At 48.0% G+C, this 21,432-nt stretch overlaps 1 protein-coding gene across 2 annotated transcripts in view; it reads left to right on the top strand.

Moving 5' to 3' along the window:
* The first annotated feature begins 658 nt into the window (after positions 1 to 658).
* pde1a (phosphodiesterase 1A, calmodulin-dependent) overlaps positions 659 to 21,432 on the top strand; it is a 48,838-nt gene continuing 28,064 nt past the window's right edge. The window contains exons 1-2 of one of the 2 annotated variants that reach the window (XM_062534191.1): positions 659 to 1,010; positions 6,531 to 6,557. In XM_062534191.1, coding sequence (XP_062390175.1) covers positions 901 to 1,010; positions 6,531 to 6,557 — 137 coding nt within the window. In that variant the 5' untranslated portion in view covers positions 659 to 900. Of the gene's footprint in view, positions 1,011 to 6,530; positions 6,558 to 17,112; positions 17,410 to 21,432 lie in introns of those variants that run through there. The other variant, XM_062534192.1, reaches the window with a different exon arrangement.

Genomic DNA, 21,432 nt, shown 5'->3' with positions numbered 1-21,432 from the left:
TGGTGGTGGTGTATTGGCAGTTGGCAGAGCTATATAAACCCACCACCTGCGTTATTATGAACAGATTATGAACACTCACGGTACGCTGAGGAGAGAGAGCTCAAGCCATCGCCACACAGCAGCAGCCCAGTAAGAGAAACAGAGAGAGAGAGAGAGACAGAGAATGAGTGAGAGACATAGAGAGAGAGCTGCCTAGAGAGAGAGAGAGAGAGAGAAAGAGAGTGAGAGGAGGAGTAGACTGCAGGGAGGGAGTCAGAGATCGAGAGAGATAGGATAGGATAGGATGGAGAGATACGCTGCACGGTGAGGTAAGCCAAGAAAGGATTTCTGTAGCAGGAAGAGAGTGACAAGGGAGACACAGACACTCCAGCTACTGTTGGTATTGTTGGAACTGCCGCTGCCGCTTCCAACCTACCCTTGAGTGATAGAGAGAGAAAGAGAGAGAGGGAGGAAGTGTGTGTGTGAGAGAGAGAGAGAAAGAGAGAGAGTGTGTGTGTGAGAGAGGAAGGGGGAGAGAGAACGGAGTGAAGAAGCACAAAGCAAGAGAGAGCTGACAGTGAGAGAGAAAAGAGAGAGGCAGAGGTGGAGGAGAGAGAGAGTGCTATCCGCGTTCGCCGCCGCAACAAACAATATCAGATCCAGAGAGAGAGAGAGCACCCCACCTCCCTCTCTCCCTCGTTCTTTCTCTCGCTCTGTCGTGCGCTCGCTCTGTCTCTCCGGAGCTTTCCGCCGCTCTTCGCCCAGACCACGGGGGCTCTGCTTCGCTCTAACACCCAGGGACGCGGCTCTCTCTCTCGGCGCCCGGTAACCCGCGGCAACTGCCATGATCTGAGGACCGGCGTTGCGCCCCGGTGTCGATGCGCTACCCGACACCTGCTGAAACGGTCGCGGACTCACGCCATGGACGCCCTGCTCGGCGACTGCGAACCCCTAGACGGGCTGGACAACAACTCCATAAAGTGTCCCAAAAATGAGCAAACCGAGAAAATGTGGATGCGGCTCAAAGGAATGTAAGTTTTGTTGTTCATTTGTTGTTTTGTTTGTTGTTATTTTTTGTTTATTTGGTGGGGGAGGGGGATTGTTTTTTCTCTCTTGGAGATTTGCATCATAACAGTGTCTTCCACGTGTGTGTGTGTGTGTGTGTGTGTGTGTGTGTGTGTGTGACTGGATACAGTGACTTAGGACTGTGTGTGTGTGTGTGTGTGTGTGTGTGAAGCTGCTGTGTTAGTCGCACAATGGATTTCCATCCACTTGAGCCGAGGAACAAAACAGTGTTGACAGATGATGATCAGCCAAGTCAGGCTTGATAACTCTCGTCAGCTTCACAACTCTCTTTCATCTCCCAGTTCACTTTCACCCTTTTGGTTCACAAGCATCCATCACTTGTATGGATGTCCGTTGTTTTCAATTCATTTTATTTTGTTTTTCCGGTCAACAATAAACATGCTCTCATGCATGAGGACATAGTGTGCTTGTGATGCATTCTTTTGACCTGAAATACCTTGTGGGGATTTCTCATTATTGTTATTATTCCTCTCTTTTTGGCAGATTAGCCTTGTGCTCAATCCAAAACCGTTTTATATGGATTTTGTATTTTGGTATATCAAAAGCTCAGTCTAGCTAGGGATCCACTTGGATCATCTAAGGACTTGTGTTGTTTTGATGTGCCCACTGGGTCTATTCATCTCACCATCTGTACAGTATCTTACCCTGGAATCTGCACTCTTCTCTAGAAATGTTAGCTGCACAGATGACAGATACATTTATTAAAAGAAGCCTGTTTCTAATAGAGTTAGTTATGTGGCTTGAACTGTTGACATTGTTGGTATGGAGGAAGTACAGTATCTACGGTCTGTCAGCGTTGCCACACACTTTCTCATTGACGCATTAAAACAAATAATCTTTCCTCAAAAAAAAAGACTGTCACACACACACCATCTCCCAGCCTCTCACTCCCTCTTCCTGTGTGTGTTGAGTGGTACTCATGCAGGCGTCCCACATGCCACTGAAGCCCTGTAGAGCAGCTCTCTGTCGCCAGTCCTCCTGCTGCACAGGGAACCCAGGAGTGGCCTGATGGAATGCACTCTCATAAACACCCCGGAGTTTAATGAGCTCTATGGCACATCGGATGCCCCCCCGACACACACACACACACACACACACACACACAGACAGAGACACACCAACAGCAACCCCCTGAACTTCTTCTGGCGCACTCTCAGCCGCTTAAATCACAGACCACCGACCCGCGCCCCGTCCACCCGCGGGCAGAGCGGGCGCTAATGGGGCATGGGAGTGTGCTGTCATGAGTGCCATCCCTCGCCCGGGCCCACGGGGCAGCTGATGGAGGGTTGGGACGGAGGGCGGCGGGTGGGTGGGGGATACGGGGGGTCTTTATGTGGACAGCCAGAGCTGGCTGTGCATGGGTATACATGTCTGTATAAGTGAGTGTTTGTGTGTGTGTGTGTGTGTGTGTGTGTGTGTGTGTGTGTGTGTGTGTGTGTGTGTGATTGCGGCTCCAGCTGGCAAGTAAGAGGCAGAAAGAACTTCCCCTAAAAAAGGGTGAACTGTAGTGGCCCCAATCAGTGGGATTTGTGGAGCGTGGACTAGAGAGGAATATGTAAGATTTTGTGTGTGCATGTTTGCGTGTGTGTGTGTGTGTGTGTGTGTGTGTGTGCGCACGTTTGTGCGTGTGCGAGCGTGTGTGTGCGTGTGTGTGTGTGTGTGTGTGTGTGTGTGTGTGAAGTGCAGGGTCACATTTGCTCATTCATGCCTCCCTGCTGAGCACTGGTGCGGAGCCCGGGAGTCATGCAGAGCATAGTCACACTGGAGTATCTCTCTCTCTCTTACACACACACACACACACACACACACACACACACACACACACACACACACACACACACACACACAGGCACACACACATGCAGTCACACAGAGAGAGAGGCACATACACACACATACACACCCACATGCTAATGCTGCTGAACAAACATATCAAAGGCACAAGAAAACATTTCTGTCTCATTCACTCACTCACTCACTCACTCAGATATGATTCACTCTCTCACTTGGTCTCTTACTTACTGTGATTTCCCTTACTCGTTCCCCTGCTTACTCACACACACACTCACTCACTCACTCACTCATTTATTCACTCACTCACTCACTCACTTACTCAAACACTCACTCACACACACACACTCACTCACTCACTCACTCACTAACACACTCAGGGCCAGATGTACTAAGACCGCGCTAATAGCGAGTTTTTGTATGCGCAGAGTACGAACGCTGTGCTTTGCTATATTGCGTGGAATTTACTAAGCTATCACTTCATTACGTTAACTGCGTTCAGTGCCGCCCATTCCCGCCCCCTGTAACACGCCATTAGCGCATGCAGCGCTGAACAACGAGCGCAGTTGAATATTGCAACATTAAAAAGAATCAAAGTTTAGCGATCATACATGATACAAAGAGATGTCAACGAGCAGCGACAGACAGAGTAGGCCTAGTAGTTCTACAAATCCACTTAAAAAAATACTTGAACTATTTACTGCACGTAGACTTGGGATATGATTTAATGCCTAGTCTAACAGATTGGGAAGTGTAGGCTATGTCGTGAAAGAGAAAATACGATTTTAGAGAGGCAAACAAAAGTTAAGGTTGCTTTGGACATAGTACAATGAAGAAAACGGATGCTCTGAATATTGATTCAGCTGTCTCTAAAAGTTTTTCTAATAGACGCATTTAACCGCAATCTGGATTACACCTGCTTTCAGAAGGCGGAAGTTTTTCAACGCAAAATAGACGTGCGCTGTTTTCATACATCTGGCGGAATACTTAATCAATCGCTATTAGCACCTCTCCTCCCCTGTACTTGCGCGTTACACCCATTTTCAGCTGATCCGCCCAGGAATTAATATGCATGACATGGAAAAGCGCAAATAGCCATTTTCAGCTCCCACGGCAGGCAGTCTGCGCGTTTCCCTCATTGCGGCCTGTCTGTACATATCCTCCCCATGTTTATACGCGCACGTTACGCCTGAAATGGGCGCAAAACGTTAGTACATCTGGCCCTCACTCACTCAGATATGATTCACTCTCTCACTTGGTCTCTTACTTACTGTGATTTCCCTGCTTACTCACACACACACTCACTCACTCACTCACTCATTTATTCACTCACTCACTCACTCACTCACTCACTTACTCAAACACTCACTCACACACACACTCACTCACTCACTCACTCACTCACTCAGTTATTCACTCACTCATTTACTCAAACACTCACTCACTCGTTCATTCACTTACTCATTTACTCACTCACTCACTCATTTACTCACTCACTCATTGTTACGATCACTTATAATGTATGCCCTAATGTCATTCACTCGGTCACTTGTTTCTCACCCTCCCATCTCTCTATTTTGCTGTGCATAAACACACTCACTTATTCATCCATTCCATCACTCACACGCTCACCTATTCACCTGCTTACTCGCTGAGTGCCTCATCATGCAGCTGTGCATGAAAAGGCAATTATGTGCAGTCTCCCTCCTCCAGTTGCTCTCATCATTACAACTTTTGTTGTTGTGCCCCCCCCTGCCCCCCCCCTGCCAGCCCTCCCCCTTCCAGCCCCTTCACAAATTACACCTTTTATGTGAAGACTCTCAGGTGTGAGTTGAATTTGAATGATTGTGTATTGTGTACTTGGTCTAACTTCCCTGGCAGATGATACAATAATTCACATTCTTCTGCCGTTGATCATTCATGGGAGGGGAAACAGTTTTGTTGCGGGCTTCATTTCATGGTGGAGGTCACACTGGATGTGCTTAGTGTCCGTATTCTCTCAGCAGAACTTGGAAATGGATTGGAAGGTAATAAGAGTGGTACGCTCTCTCCAGTTATCTTACCGATTGTGTAGTACATAAAGCCAAAATGTAAACATATCCTTCAAATGTCATTTACTCTGAAATTAAGAGATGAAAGGTTCTAAAAAGGAAGCAGAAAGAATCAAGTGCCCCTCTAGGAGGAGACGAGGAAACACATTAGTGCTTCATTAGTGCTTCATTAGACACTTTAAACAACTACACTTGCACACTATTGTAATCAATCACTGGTAATAGAACACACTGGTGCTAGGAACATAGAATACATATCTAATTTCATGAATTGTATTCCAAGCCCCCTGTTACTCTGCTATTCAATGTGTTCAAATACTAAATAGTCCTTTACGGTGGCAGGGACAGGCAGCGAGTGTGAATATGCACTTGCAATTACCTCTGTGACAATTGGGATGGTTACTGATTTAACAAAGGGACATCGGTGTCTTTAAATTTGAAATTATGCCTTTGAAAGGGATCACACTGTTATTGATGGAACAATTATAGAAAAAAATGTCAGAAGAGCATGGACAATTCCATCTACTATGATGTAACTGCAATACAATACTGTATTACACCGTCCAGCTCATCCTCTGTGTGAGTAAGTAAGCCCATTGCACACCAAGCCAGTCCGTATTGTGAGCCAATTCTGACAGATATGTGCATGTAGGTTTTTTTTTTTATTTCTGAGAGAGTGTAAAAGTCTGCCACTCTTTAGCAGATGAGTCGCTGAACGGCGGCGGGAGGGATGATTCACGCTCTCGGAGATGATCTGGGTGGATGTGTGAACTCCTGCGCCGGGTGATAGCTGCACGCCTCTCTCTCAGTGGGGCTTTCACACCCGTGGAAGCGCGCGGTGGAGCCGGTTGGTGCCGGTTGGTGCCGGTTGGTGCTATGTCATAACCCCGCCAGGGCCAACAGCTGAGGAAGAGGCAGGAGGGACTTTTTTTAAAAATGATTTTTCTTCTCTCCTTGTTTTTTTTACCATGGAATGATCCGGAAAAAGTCCTCCCTCCTACATGCACACAGCTGCTGAACCCTTATGGTCTCTTCAGCTGAAAAGTTTTACCCATACTCTACTGTAAGTGTGGCCCTGTAAGTGGATGTATAGATATTGAAGCTTTTTTTTGTATGTGTGAAAAATGGCTAGAACGCCTACGCAGTTCACGCCAACATGGGTCCAAACACCCTCGAAACGAAAGCCGAAGGTGGGCGTCTCATTTTCATATCAAATGCATATGCTGGAGAGACATCTTTTAAACGCTGTACCGTAGAACCATCAAATACAGGGGTAACTCATCTCAGTAGCATCAGTCAAAGCACAAGTTAGTCAGCGTAGGTCTATGAGAAAGGTTGCGTATATTCTTCTCCTTTTGTACAATTTCATCACTCGGTTTTGCGAGAAAAAAAAAACTTCCTTGGCCTGTTGTTGTTTACATCTGCATGAACTGCAACACTATCTTCTGGACCACACCATCAAACCGAATGCCCTTCACAGACAGTTGACAATGCAACCGTAATAACACCCTTCAGCAGATACCTCCTCTCATGTGAAGTGTTCTCTCTGTCCTTGACTTTCATTTTTCTGTTCCCGTCTCTCTAACGCATGCCAATTTTGTGTTTTCTTTTTTTTTTCTGCAGGCAGAAGTACAAAAGCACCTCTCAAAGGTAAGCCCTCGTCTTCCGCTCCTCTCTCTCCTCTCTCCTCTCTCCTCTCCGCCGTCTCTTTTCGTATGCTCAGTCAAACATGCCCTAATTTGCCGACACGAATGTCGCGCGGAGAGAAAAGGTGCACGCTGCATTATTTAGAGGCGAAACGCAGATGAGACAAAGACGCGAGTGCGTCGGTGGGGGGCCCCCGCAGAGCTTGTGGTGTCAGAGTGTCGAGTTTTAGCTTCGGTTTTTAGTCACAGTTTAATTCACCTGGAAGCTTTTCATTAAGCCACTCAGCCCTCCCCGGCGGTATTGATCTCCCGCTCGAACGTCAATAAATGTGGTGTTTCATTAGCGGCTGTGTTTTGCCTATCGGTGAATATGGGGAGGATAAAAGTGCACAGAGGACGTAAAGCAGGCTATGTCAGCAGGATTCACAGAAACGCATGCAATTCTGTGGGGATAGGGTAAGGATGAATGTATGGGGTCTGCTGGTTTTGCACCTGAGGTGTGTGTGCGTGTGTGTGTGTGTGTGTGTGTGTGTGTGTGTGTGTGTGTGTGTGTGTGTGTGTGTGTGTGTGTGTGTGTGTGTGTGTGTGTGTGTGTGTGTGTGTGTGAGAACACTATACTGTACACTGTATACCAAATACATTCTTTGTCTTGTTGCCTCTTTGCAGCAGCTTTAACTCTGCACCTGTACTTCTGCCTCAGTGCTCTGTGTGTGTGTGTGTGCATGGGAATGCTGATGCTCAGATTGTAAATATCCAAATGTAGGCGTTCTCCCTCTGTATGAATCCAAATGTATTCTCTGTCTCCCCCTCTATTTCTCTCTCTCTCTCTCTCTCTCTCTCTCTCTCTCTCTCTGTCATTGTCTCCCTCTTCCTCTCTTCCTCTCCCTCTCCTGTGAGGGCTCTGCTGCCGTTGCTTTTCAGCCACATTCTCTAACATGGAGCATGGAGTTGAGGTGCCATGAAGTGGCCCTCACCTGCGCCCACACAAACTGCCCCTGCTGCAGTCTCTCTCTCTCTCTCTCTCACACACTCTCTCTCTCTCTTTCTCTCTTTCTCTCCCTGTCTCTGACACATCCCCCCTCTTGCTCTTCCTTTCCCTCTCGCCCTACCTGCTCTCTCTCTCTCTCTCTCTCCTGCTGCGGGAATCTGCCATTTATGTAACACAGCGGTGTTAAGAGGTGCTCTGCAACAATGGCCTCTCATCTAAGTTGGAGCGCTGTGCCGCGCTGCCAGTCACACAGCCTCAGATCTGAGGGACACACACACCGCACCACACCGCACCGCACCACACCACACCACACCACACCGCATCACACCGCACCACACCGCACCACACCACACCACACCGCACCACACCGCTGCGTGCAACAGGAACACCAGTCGCCATGTTTGTGTTTCAGTACTCAGCGGCGACAGTGCTGTTGAACCCGCGTACATACGTCCCCAGATGGCGACCGACTCAGGCCCAGACTCAGCCCCGATCCAGCCCCAAAGCCTGGGCCAACAGACAGAGTGTTAGATGGAGAGAGAACGAGAGAGTGGGAGTGAATGAGAAAGGAAGAGAGAAAGAGAGAGTGAGAGAGAGAGAGAGTGAGAGAGGTGGTTATATTTGGTTGGTGATTCATGTGACGCTGTGTTTTGCCATTATGGAGGTTTACCACAGGTTAATGTGATTAATAGCGGAGAATTATGACACCTCTTCCGCACACACTAAGTGGCTCTTTGAAGTGCGCTCGTCGGTGACACCTAGCCAGCTTTCATCTGCGGGTGTGAACGGACATGTTTCAGGGAGTCTCACTCGGACTTTGGAAAAACACTTTTCTTTTTCCATCTTCAATTGCACTAATGGTCCGGGCTGTCATACATCCCCGTGTGCTCATGTAAGTCTTCCTTTTTACAAGCCACCGTTAAACGCCTGTATACTGTAGCTCAAGCCAACCCACTCTTGTCCTCTGTCCCACTGTATTTCAGTAGCACAGAGCCTTTCAGTAACAACAGTGTATCCTCTAAAGCCTCTCCTCTTATCATCACACCAAGGATACTGTGTCCTCACCTCACCATTGAAAAGCATATGGACAGCTCTCCGCTGTTGTTAGGATCCAGATGGAGCAGAGGAACATGAAGGTAAGTTCTTTTTCCACTAGAGGCCCCCATTCAACAGCGCCTCTCAGGGCCCTGATAAAGCGTTTACAGGAGCTTCCCCATGTGTGCCTTCAAACCCCCGTTAAGGCTCAGTGAAGCCGTGCCTTCGCGCGCACGCCGAACGAACAGGCACCAGCCTCCACTTCGCCGGAGAAGAACAAAAGCCAGAGCACCGACTTGTTAAGCTCGCCATGTTCTCCGCTGCGCTGCCGGGATGGATTTATGCAACATTAATGCCTTCTGTGTATAACGTGTGGAAGCAACTCTCTCCCCGCCTCCATTTTTAAAAACTTAAGTGCTTCGAGCCGTGGCTGGCTGCGAGCGAAAAAATACGTTTTTTCTTTTTTTAATTTTCCTCAGGAAACAACGGTATACGGCGAGGGGGATGTTGTTGTGCAGGAAATGAATCCTGTGCACCTCTTGCGCTAAGCAAACTTTTTTAATGCTTTAATGTTGTTTTCAAAATCCCCCCTCATTGTTCTGTCATAGCGTATTTCTGGCCTTTCTTTTCTCGAGTCGACTCATGACAGATGACGCGATGCTGTAAACAGACTTTTGGAGGGGAACAAAGCTCACGTTTAATCCTAACCTTCTGGGCCATGTTAACGCTGTCACTCTGACGCCCCCGGTCCGGGGTTCGGCTCAGCAAGAGCAGGAGGCACGGAGCACGCTCCCTTGCATCATAGACAGCTTGTCTGCTGCCGGGGCTTGGACCCCGCGAATCGCGAGGCAAGCTCGTCGGGCAACGTGGCTTCACGGCAGCGAGCTCTAATCCACATGACGGCTGATGGACATTCCTTGTCTGCTTCAGCTCCAGTGATTGCGAGTGTTCGTGTAATGCCACTCGTGCGGTTTAGCGTTTTAAGGCGTCATGTGTTTTGCACGTCGAGGGGGTGTACAGTTTGCCTTGTGCAGCACGGGGTGCCTGTAGTCGAGGTGGAGTGTGCAGCTGTCAGTGCAACAGCGTTGCTTTTTAGCAGACAGCCGTCCACTTACTCTTGGCAAGGCTCCAGCCAAACTCCCCTGGACATTATTTCCCAGGAGACAAGATATGCCTCAGTGGCGTCTCCTGGCAACTGCGCTCTCTCTCTCTCTCTCTCTCTCTGTCCCTCACTGCCTCATGCTTGCTCTCTCTCTCTAGCTCCTCTCTCCCCCTGACTCTATCCTCTCTCTCTCTCTCTTTCTCTCTCTCTCTCTCTCTCTCTCTCTCTCTCCTCTACACATATTTGTATTTGTTTCAAGCTCCATAATAAGCAGTGGGTGTTAATGAATAGGCCATCGTCATAAACAATGCTGGACCTGCCATTTGATAATGGCATGCATTTGCAGGTTTCCTGTCCAAATCCACAAAGGCGTTTTTATGAGAGGATTGTTCATTTGTAATACACTGTCTTGCGCGAGCCAGCCTCGAAGGCACACGTTATATCTGTGGAAATCCGGAAATTCCACATCGGACCAACGGCGGATATTGCTTTCAATTGGCTATTTCTGAGAATTAGAGGTTCAGAACATACTTTCATAAATCCATCCCTCCCCACCCCCAGTCCTCCACTATGAACTCCTCTCAACACAGAGAGATGATTTTCCTCGAGCCGCCATACCTACAGTATACGGTTTATGATGATAGATAGATAGATAGATAGATAGATAGATAGATTGATACTTTATTGATTCCCAACAAGGAATTGAAGGATGGACGAAGAACAGATAAATGACCAAGGAAGACCATGTGTTGTGACCGTGAAAGGGAGAGCACAACAGACTTGTTTTGAATCTGTACGTCCTCTCCCTGATCCCTGTGTCTGGGACAAGGATAAAGCCCGAAACAGTGGAGGGCTATAGCACAACACAGGCCAGAATGGACTTCAGGTCCATCCCAGCGTGGTTGCTGTGGCTATATCCTGGAGGTGACATTAAGTGACTGCTTTGGCCCTGCTTGTGTGAAATTGGATTTATCTCTCTTTGCCTGTCATTTCCATTTCTATTATGTTGTGTTTACGATCCCCCAATGTGGGGAGACAAACCTGAGACGTCGGCGCTCCTCTTTGATTGTATCAGAGCCCTGAGCCAATGTTCTCCGACAAACAATTTTACCAGAAAATGAAAGTGTTGCAATGCAATTACCTGCTCACCCCCCCAACACACACACACACACACACTCCCCCACCCCACACACACATTCAAAGTGATTGTATGTCGAGGTTTTAATGGCTTCAGAAAATAACCAAATCTAGCCCCTCTTTGTGGACATCACACAAGTGTGTGCAGTGTGTATCAAGAAAAGCACACACTCACCACTTGTCATATTTAGATTGTGTACGTTAAAGACTGTCGATGTTTTCACAGGAAAAGGTTGCATATTTATTCTTACTCTTCAAAGTAATGCTACTTCAACTAAATACTTCAATGCATGTATAATGCATGTTTGATATGCATATGTTTATTTGTGTGTGCGTGTTTGTGTGTGTGTGTGTGTGTGTGTGTGTGCGTGCATGTGTTTGTGCGTGTGTGTGTTATCCGTGGTGACATTTCACGTACAGTATATGTATACACACAGAGTGTAAAAGTGAACTGATACAATCTACTCTCTCCACCTTCATTCATCTTGCGAATGGTGGACCCACTGGGTGCCTTTGAGACGGTTGCTATAGCAGCAGCAGCTGACCATGCGGCCCTCTACAGGACTCAGGGACGAAACAGAAACCCTTCTGAAAAACAGGCAAAAGACGGCCATCATTGACTCTGTCCAAGGGTCAAGAGGACGGACATATCTTGATGTTGAAGTAAATTCGGCCTGGCGGCAAGGAGGGGACGTGAAGCCGCCCGTTAGACTAAACTCTCTCTAAAGCATTTTTTTTAAACTGACAGAATCAGTCCTCAACCTTCACTGTGTGAGTAACGCACTATCAAACTCCAATAGCAAAGGAGAGAGAGAGAGAAAGAAAGAGAGAGAGAGAAAGTGAGAGAGAGAGAGAGAGAAAGAACAAGTAAGAGAGAGAGAGAGAGAGAGAGTAAGAGGATAAAGTTCCCCCTTTTTTCCCCTCTTTCCATGACATAATTTTTGAAAATGTGAAGCTAAATGCAGCGCACTGAAGCGTTTCCTGCCCCTCCTGTCAAGCGGAGGAACTCCAGGCCCAGGGATACTTCAGCAGGCGTCTAAATGTCACACACCCGGGCCTGCGCTGGGCTGACCGCTGCCATGGCCCCCGTCCTGCGCGGGGACTGGAGCCCATTACAGGGGGGGCAACAAAACGCTGATTTATACTCGCAAAAACCAGACCACAGAAAGGCACTATTTCGCTGGCGTGTTTTTTGGAGCTTGAACTCGGCAAGCAGTCCTCGCAGACAAGAGCACCTCTTGAAGACATATTTTACGACTCGTTTTACCTTCGGACTGATGCTCTGCAGATTCGCAGGGATTTGTATTTTTATCGGAATATTACGATTTTCCATTCTCTTGTTTTACCCTCGGGTTTACTGTGCCATGAATTAAGCATTTTGGAGGTTATTTACTTCCAGCCAGTCCTGCTATAAAACAAGATATGTTATGGCATGTTATCAGACTTGAATTATGCACTTTGCAGAATTTCTAATAAAAGCACAGAGTTGTTTTTTTTGCGAGGTGTAAGGCACTGGAGAGTAAAATAACCTTTTCATCTTTCTTGTAATTTAAATGAAATCTCCTTTTTAGGCCTCACCACTTTATGCCTGCGCATCATTTTTTTTTCGTCGTTCAAAATGTAATTTGTGCTCTGTTTTCATTGTTCTGATTTCATCGTTGCCTCAGCGTTTGCATCACGTGCGGAGAGTGAGAGCGCCGTATTGTCAGGAGTGATGTTCTATGCAGCTCCCCTGGCCCCTTGACTCATGCTCCCCCCCCCCTCCACACACCCCACCCTCCAACCCCCCCCGTCGTCCACCCCGGGGGCTTGCCAGTGCTCCGTCCTAATAGAATGTCGACAGGATAATTAGCAGCATGTTAGCATTAATGTGCTAATTAGGCGTGTGTGCTGCATTTGTGCCATTGCCACAGCGGACTCGATCCTGCTCTCTGGCGTGCCCCTATTTGCATACAAACAGGCGGCGCACTGTTTTGATTCAGACGGCTGAGTCTGGGGGGGGCGGGGGGGGACTCAGCGTTGCGTTTGTTGTGGAAATGCTTGTCATGTCAGAACGTGGAGCAGAACAGAAAATAATGTCGGCCAATTGCAGACTTCATTAATTTGATTGCGATCTGATGAAACAAGGCCACATTTTTGAGAGAGAGAAAGAGAGAGAGAGAGAGAGAGAGAGAGAGAGAGAGAGAGTGTGTGTGTGCGAAGATTCTGCTTTTGTATCGTAATGTTATTTGGCTCCACAGCTTATTTTGGAAAATGTGATCAAGGACAGAGGTTTTTTTTTTTAATCAACAGATCAGCTCAACTGTTTTATTATTTGACAGTGGGTTGCAACCTGTTGCTCCGTGCCAAGATCCTCATGTAATCTGAACATATTATGACTTTTCTCTCACTTCTAATGGCCTGAGAAGTCAAAGTAATGCCTTTGGGGAAGCAAGCAATAAAGGACATCGCGGTTCTCTTGAGAACTGCTGGAAAAATGCACGGTAAAGCGATCTTAATGACTTCCAAATATAGCTGTGGATTCTGGGCACTTTGGCCAATAGTAATAGAGCAATGAAGTGAACCCAGAGAGATGGAGAGAGAGAGAGAGATGGAGAGAGAAAGAGAGATGGAGAGAGAAAGAGAGATGGTCTGGGCTGAGACTGGACATCCTCCACAGGGACAGACAGCTTTCCAAGGAAATACATTGTCCGGATTTGTTATTGGAAACGGAGACTTCAAATAGGCCTAACATAGGCCAGCCTGTCTCCCCTGAATGCCCCGGCATGATTGCAGGGAGACATACTGTATCTGGCAGGCTAATGAGATGGCACCTGACACTGGGCTAGATTAGGCCCTGATTTGGCACCAGGCCTCTCTCTGTGGAGAGGCTCACCATCACAGCTGCGTTGTTGAAAGGTTTTTGGGGCAAGTGTTCCTCTTCTCTCTTTTTTGAAGGGTACCGCTGCACAATAGAGTGATTGTCCTCAGTTAACCTTCGATCAAATTGAAATCGAAATTGATAATCTTAGCCATAACAAAAGAAAAGCAGAATCAAATATATCTTGGTTAAATTCTCCAGCTGCTGTTTCTAACAGAAGGATGCCATGAAAGAGAAAGCCCAGGGGCGGTACAAAACAGTTACTTACTGTACATTTCTAGATAGTTCCTTTTGATAGTGGCTGAATTGTTCAAATGTTTCTTTTTTGAAAAAATAAATAGAATTGATGTTCTGCTATAGGTGACGGAGCATCCTACCTCTGAGTGTCTTGGTCATTGTTTTTTTTTTCCCTTTCCTGACTGGATTCATAGCTGGTGAGTCACCAGTTCAGTTCCCAGGAACATAATTTCCATATCCTGAGACAGGACAGAAGCAATCAGGGTTTATTTCCCAACACTGTGTACATGCTGTAAATGACCCAGGGCAGGCTCACTTTTCACATTCCTTCAGTTGATTACCCTGTCACTGTAAGCAGATCTCACATAGCGTTAAGCCCACTGTTGAAAAATCAGACTTGATGGAGGACTCGGGGCGATGAGCCGCCTACGAAATAACACCTCCATAAAGATGGAGCATTACACATTTCATCAAAGTTGTGCGCTGCCCGTCGAGCGTTTCAAAGGGTCTCTGCTTTTTAACTTAAAAGCTTGCGTAAGTCATTATTTTTGCCACTGCCAATACATATTTTCCAGCCTTTGATGTGGGAAACAGCATAGAGAAGTGTTCTTTACAAGCTCCTTTCTGGACACAATGCCGTTGTAACACCGCAAAGCCAAAGGGAACTCGGCGAGCCCTTTCTGCATAAACACTTGTTTCTTGTCCCCCACCCCATTCCACCCCATTCCCACCCCATTCCCAGATGGGCCAGATGAGAGTGGGCTCTGTGTTCGCAAACAGCACAAACGACTTGGTGTGGCAGAGTCTGATTTTGGTCGATGCCATATTTGGACACTGTTGTTTCTTGTCTTCTCTCTCCCCACCGTATGTGTGTGTGTGTGTGTGTGTGCGCGCACGCCTCTTTCTTGAGCCTTTCATTTTTTATTTTTTATTTTTTCTCTGCGAGTGTTTCCACGGGCAACTGAACCCTAACCAGCCTTGCAGGAGCAGCGAATGATATTTTCTTTTTATTTCTGTATGTTTGTTATTGCACGTCGATAGTTTTTCGATAGTTGGTTTTCCAGTGGGGAAAAAAAATGGAAATTAAAAGCATTTGGTTAAAACAGGGCTCGAGTTACCTATTAAGACGTCTGCAAGGAGATTGAAATCCTCCAACTTGCGTCAAAGGCACCGCAGGGGAATGCAAGCTGAGGTGGAGTGCTCTGTATCAGCAGTAAGCACCTGATTCACCCCTTAACGAGGGGGGATTTTTGGAATGCGCCCTTCTGCCAAGACACATTAGCTCGACCGAGGAGGTTTAGAGACAACTGACAAAGTCTTGACATGCATCAGTGGTAATGCGGCCTTTATTGCCGTGTTTGTCCATATTAAATTATACTTTGTCACAAAGTTGTACTTCTTTGCCGAGGTCATAAATCGTGTTTCGGGTCCCACAAGATCATAACCTCATGCCGAGAGTAATACAAGCTGTTGGCTGGAAGCGTGATTGAAAGTGACATTAACATGCTTTGCTTAAAACACGGCTCACGCTGAGTGTGCCATTCGGCAGAGAGCACGCGATACTGCGCACTTCTGGTCTGGTTCATGGCACACACACGCGCACACACACACACACACACACACACACACACACGCACACACACACACACACACAAATGCACACATACACATGCACAGGGGGCTTGTGATGGCAAATGGCATGAGTGATTTTGGTTGGTCCTTGGTCTCCGCTGTGCCTCACCTCTCTTGGGATGAGCGTCAGTCGTTTGGGGAAAAGGAATTCTGGTGGGCGGGCAGTGGGGTGGTTGACCCCTGACCCCTGCTCTCTGTTCTGTGGCGTAAGCCTGTTTACCGGCTGACCGGCCAGCAGGGGTGAGAGCGTGTGCTGCTTCTCCTCAGCGGGAATCAAGATCTCCTGTTGATTAAAGGACCCACCCCCCCCACACACACACACACACACACACACCCCTCATGCTCCCATCCCCTTTAGCTTTAAGCCACGCTCCCAACCCACCCCACCCCACCCCACCTACCCAAGTGCTCGTGCTGCCAAGATCTCGGCGGTGACCAGCCGTGTGCACACATCATTGGTGCTGTATGAAAGCCAGATTGTGAAATAATTACCATCTCCTGACGCAGGGCCAGCCTCCCCAACCAGCCCCTATCCATCTTCATTAATCCATGCACACACTATTTGCCTAACAACCTCTCTGGAAAAAGAAAGTGTGTGTGTGTCTGTGTGTGTCTGTGTGTGTGTGTGTGTGTGTGTGTGTGTGTGTGTGTGTGTGTGTGTGTGTGTGTGTGTGTGTGTCTGAAAAGGGGCAGGGACGGGGCTGCTGGTCACACACAGATACACACACACAATGACTTATTGGGTGCAGAGAAAAGTTTTTTTTTTGCTGTGCTCTCTCTATGTGCGTGCGATGATGGAGAACTGAGGGAGTGAATGCACAAGAGAGTGAGATAAAGGAAGAGAATGAGAAGGGAAGCGAGGGAAGGAGGGAAGGAAGAAGGGAGGAGGGAGGGAGGGAGGGAGGGAGGAGGGAGATTGGGAAGCGCTGCTCTGCCTGAGCTGAAGCACCACGAGGCTGCCGCTGCTGCTGCTGCTGCTGTTTCTTCTGCCACCATCGCTGCTGTTGCCGCTGCTTCTCGTCTCTCTCTCTCTCTTTCCTCTCTTTCTCTCTTTCTGCTCTCTCTCTTTCTCTCTCTCACTCTCTTTCTGTCTCTTCTCTTTCTCTCAACGGACAGCGCAGAGTTCACCCCAGCAGGAGAGTGGCTCTGTTAGAGCATGTGTGTGATTGTGTGTGTGTGTGTGTATGTGTGGACATGCGCGCATGCTCCGGTGCTTGTTTGCGTGAGTGCGTGAGAGAGAAAGTGTGTGTGTGTAAGTGTGTGTGCGTGTGTGTGTGTTTGTGAGGAGCCCCCCTTGCTCTCTCCTCTCTTCTTCTCCTCCTCCTCCTCTCCCTGTCCCTGTGGAGCAGCTCCCCTCTATCTGCCTTTCTCGCTCTCTTTCTCACTTTCTCTCCCCTCTCTTCCCAGCTCTCCCCCTTACCCTCTCCCCCTCTCTCTCTCTCTCTCTCTCTCTTTCTCCCTCCCTCCCTCCCTCCCTCTCTCTCAATCCCTCTCTCACTTTCCCTGCGGAGCCGCGCTACTCTGCTGTGGCCTCTATGGCCTTTTCCACTGGCCTGTGAGTGAGGAGAAAGTGAAAGAGAGACAGCGAGAGAGAGAGAGGGGGGAGAGAGAGAGAGAGAAACATAGAGAAGGGGACGGAGAGAGGGAGCAAGAGACAGAGGGAAAGAGCGAGGGAGAGGCAGAGCTCCACTCCAGCACACATTGCAATGTAAGGAGCAGCCGGGGACACCCACCCATCCAGAGAGCCCTGCGTCTGAGCAGCGTCCGTCCGCGGCCTCCTCCTCCTCCTCCCCCCCCCACCCTGCCCTTTAAATGGACGAGTATGTCACTATCAAGAGGAAGCTGCTCCACAGACCCATCTTCAGGTAAGAGCTGTGCGGAAACCGGAGCCAAAATGGACGCCGGCGCTCGTCAAGCCGTGCCTGGCGCTTGATGTGCTGTTTTTGCCTTTTGCCGCGCTTACCTTCGTCTCACCTGCGAGGGAGCGTGGGGTTTCTTTTGGAGGGACTCCTGCAGGAGCTGGGCCAAGGTGGAGGTGTAGAGCCCTGTGTGTGTGTGTGTGTGTCTGCGACGGATGTGTCCTTTGGCTGTCCCCCGCACGCGTGTGTGTTTTTGTCTTACCTGTGCGTGTGCGTGTCGCTCCTGATGCCACCTGACACCTGTGTGTTCAGGACTGTTTACACAAAGCAAGGGGCGCCAGTCGCTTGTGTGTGTGTGTGTGTGTGTGTGTGTGTGTTTTGTTTCCTTCTCTTTTTGGCGTGATTTTAGACAGCTGGATGACATGTGGGGATGAATGTGAACTCCCCGGACTGCATTCTTTCTCTCTCTCTCTCTCTCTTTCTCCCTCTCTCTCTCCCTCTCTCTTTCTCTATCCTCTCTCGCTCTCTGCTATCAGATGCATTGAGTTTCAGCGGCATGGAAGCCAGGCGTAGAGCGGAGAGCCGTTAGATGAAACACTCGGCGTCTGTTGTGGTTACAGCGCCATTAAGGGCAGAACATTGTGCTATGGTTCATTGCCCCGGCCCATTATTTCAGGCAGGTCTCGAAAAAATAAAAAAGCGGCAACTGGCGCAGGGGAAACAGCTGTGCAACAGGTACTTTGGAGTTGTCACCACTAACTTGGTCTCATAAACTTCCTCCGTAAAGTGTGTGTTTGTGTGTGTGTGGTGGTGGAGGAGGTTGTTTATCTTGGAGTTCACACTTGCTGTGGAGAGTATGATAACTTCCAGAGAGAGTCTGACAAGTGTGTGATGGATGGTCTGTAAGGTCAGCGGGAGAGACCCGTCCACTCTCAGGCTCTGGGTGGTATTCTGCTTGTTTGTTGTTTTCCTGACCCAAGCGCTGTCCTTTGTCCCCGTCTTGTTTCGGTAAAGGTCCGCTTCCCCTTGATCTGCCTTGTAGGGGTCCAAGAGGTGTCCTGTCCCCCACATGCCCCTCAAAACCCCCTTATACCCCCCAGAACCCCCCACCCCCTCCTCCTCCAACTGCCTTCCCCCTGGACAGGCTTTGATATTTGCCTGCTGGGAGGACTTCATGGGAAGAGCGGATTTCTGGCAGGAGCTTTGCGGGGCTCTGGACTATGAGAAGGAAATGAGGCGCTGGCTATCTTTTGTTTATAGCCAGTGACATCTCAGGCTGCACTTAAAATCCCATCGGATAGAGCGACATGACATCTGCAGTGGATCACGAATAGCAGCCTGATAAATACCCCTTGACGTTTACAGCAAGACACAAGGGACCAAATTCATGAGCGGACAAGGTTTTTTTTTTTTTGCTCCCCATCCACCACCATCCACTCCCAGCCCCAGCCCCACCCCCCCTACCCTCAAAACAGACTCCCAAAGTTGAGCGAGTGGACCTGGACTGGTATGGCGAAGAGGTTGAAAAGTTCCTGTGCGTTCCTGGGGACTACAGCTAATTCACCAAGGTAGAGCAAATACCGCAGATCAGATTGCAGCTCCACACACAATCTCGGCGGCGGCCTGGGAAAACAATGGTCCTCTGCACGCATTCTTCCGGCCTGAGATCTTGTTCGTTTGAGTTTATTATGAAAGTATAAAAGTATAAACTCAAAGACTCAAAGAAATTAGATTAAATCCTTACAGTCTCGGTTCGTCGGCTCGTTATTTAGGTTGTGGGGAGAAGTAAAAGATAGAGGTGAAAGGGAGGAGGGGTACAGAGTTCCTCAAGTGCACATGTTTTCCCCTGTATGGTCGAAAAGAGATGTAGCGGAGCCGTAGCGGCGTGTTCCAAATACAGATTATCACGCTTTATGCCCTTTCTTAAATTTGCACACATAAGACACGTCGGCCTTTCAAGCGGGTAACAGAAAGCAGCTGCAGATCGACCACACTGGCCTATCCTCGACTGTCAGGCTCCTGTCGGAAACTCACTCTTTTATTAAACATTCTTCTGAAGTTGGTTTGTTAAAGACTTCCATTAATGTGTGCAGTGTGCACCCTTTGCTAGTGTAAAGTAAGCGGTTACAACAGACAGCAGAATTCATGATAATCAGTAGATCAGATCAATTTGTTATCTCAGGCATTTTTGCGTGTATCGAATTTAGCTTTTCTTATCCCAGAGAAGCTATAGACACCTGTTGAATGTTGAACTGACCCACTGAAGGGTTGGACACAGGCAACTGCATCAAATATGATCTCTTCAACTTTTCCATACAACGCTAATTTATGATGTTTTTCAAATAAGAAAAGCACTTTCCCATATATTTAGCTCCATCACTCTCTCATTCTCTGAAGTGTGACTCTCTTTTTAATGTATAATCCCAAAAAAAACTGACGGGGGTAAATAATAAGCGCCACAGAGCATGATAAAGCAGAAGGCGGATTAATTTAGATGGACACTGTGTGTCATTAGCGCTGAATGGCACTCGTGGCCGGTTCTATCTCATCTCACTCCGCACACACCATCCATCATACCAGCGCTGCGTGCCAGCCGTAATCCCGGTCCGACTCCCACTCGCTCTGCTTGGACCCACGAAAGCTGCACTGTGACCACCACAATTAAGGGATCCGTCTGCTGTTTGCTGCCACAGTGTAAGTCAAAACAGCTGTCAGAAAGGGGGGAGAAAAAAAAAAAAGGAAACGTCCGCTGCCCCCACAGCAAAAGCAAGGCTTCTCTAGCGAAGACAGCGTGTACAGCTATGTAATGCGCCACAGCACTGGAAAGTGAGATTATGACCAGGCTCCCATTCTCCCCCCCAAAACAGCGCAGAGAGTATCATGTGTTGTGCATATGACAATGTCAATCTGCAAAGCATTGGCCTTGTGAAGTGTTTGCGGTCAAGTGTTTGTCAAACGAGGAAACATTGTATGCACGCATGTTTTTGGGTGAGACGTCAGAAAGTGTTTACAGAGAAATGAGAAGCCAAGCTTGTCGTGCTTACCCTTAAGTATTTCCACACTTGACCTTTTGGGGGTTAAAAGTGTGAAGCGAAGCATGCTGGCCTTCTACAGTTCTTTATGTTAGTCAGGATTGTTTATACTGTAGTTGCTCTGACATACAAATCCTGCTGCATCTCATGGTGGAAGCTGACATGGAAGTTGCTCTGTACGTTTAGATCCTAGGGAATAGTAGGGTTGTGGGTCGGCTTAAGTGTGTGTGTGTGTGTGTGTGTGTGGGAGGGGGGGGGGGGCTGAGCCCAAAGCCAAGGGGGGGTTGAAGGGTTGTATCCTTTGGGGGCTTGTGTGGAAAACATGCTTTGTGTTGGGGGTGATGGAGGTTCACCGCACTGCAGCCGAGTGTTGTTGTTGGGCCCTTGAGTTGAAAGGCCTCATCCCCACAAACGGCCCCTGGAGCCTGCCTGTCTGTCTGAGCCTCCATCTCATCTCCCTCACCTCTCTCTGTGCCTCGACCGTCTTGTAAGGTTTAAACTGTACAAAGCTAAGGCATCAATACACACATGTATTGCATAAAATTAACAATGATGGATTTAAAATGGATTGGATGATCAAAAAATATATCACTTCCAAACTTTTGAATTTGAGACAATCTGTGTCCAATCTCTTATAACACAGGAGTGTGTTGTTTATTGCATAAATGCATATGATGTTACAAGAAATATACATCATACATGAAAATTAAAGACGATTATTTAAAACATGAACTACAGAGGGATTTTATTGTATGGCTCTGTGCTAGTAAACATTATGTAGATAGATAGATAGATAGATAGATACTTTATTGATCCCCAAGGGGAAATTCAAGAAACTCAGGAACAGCGTGAACCATCCCTATCTCTGCAGATATGAATTATGTAAGGAGGTGCGAATGGCATCTTTCAGTGTAAGATTTTTTAGACACCTATATTTCACAGCTCTGGCAGTGTGACTGTGTGGTTAAAGCCGCTAGTTTATGCATTTTCCACCAGT

The sequence above is a fragment of the Sardina pilchardus genome, chromosome 4 (genome assembly GCF_963854185.1).
Source record: "Sardina pilchardus chromosome 4, fSarPil1.1, whole genome shotgun sequence".
NCBI classification, from domain to species: domain Eukaryota; kingdom Metazoa; phylum Chordata; class Actinopteri; order Clupeiformes; family Clupeidae; genus Sardina; species Sardina pilchardus.
The sequence above is the reverse complement of the archived record's forward strand: the minus strand, read 5'-3'. Positions and strand labels throughout refer to the sequence as shown.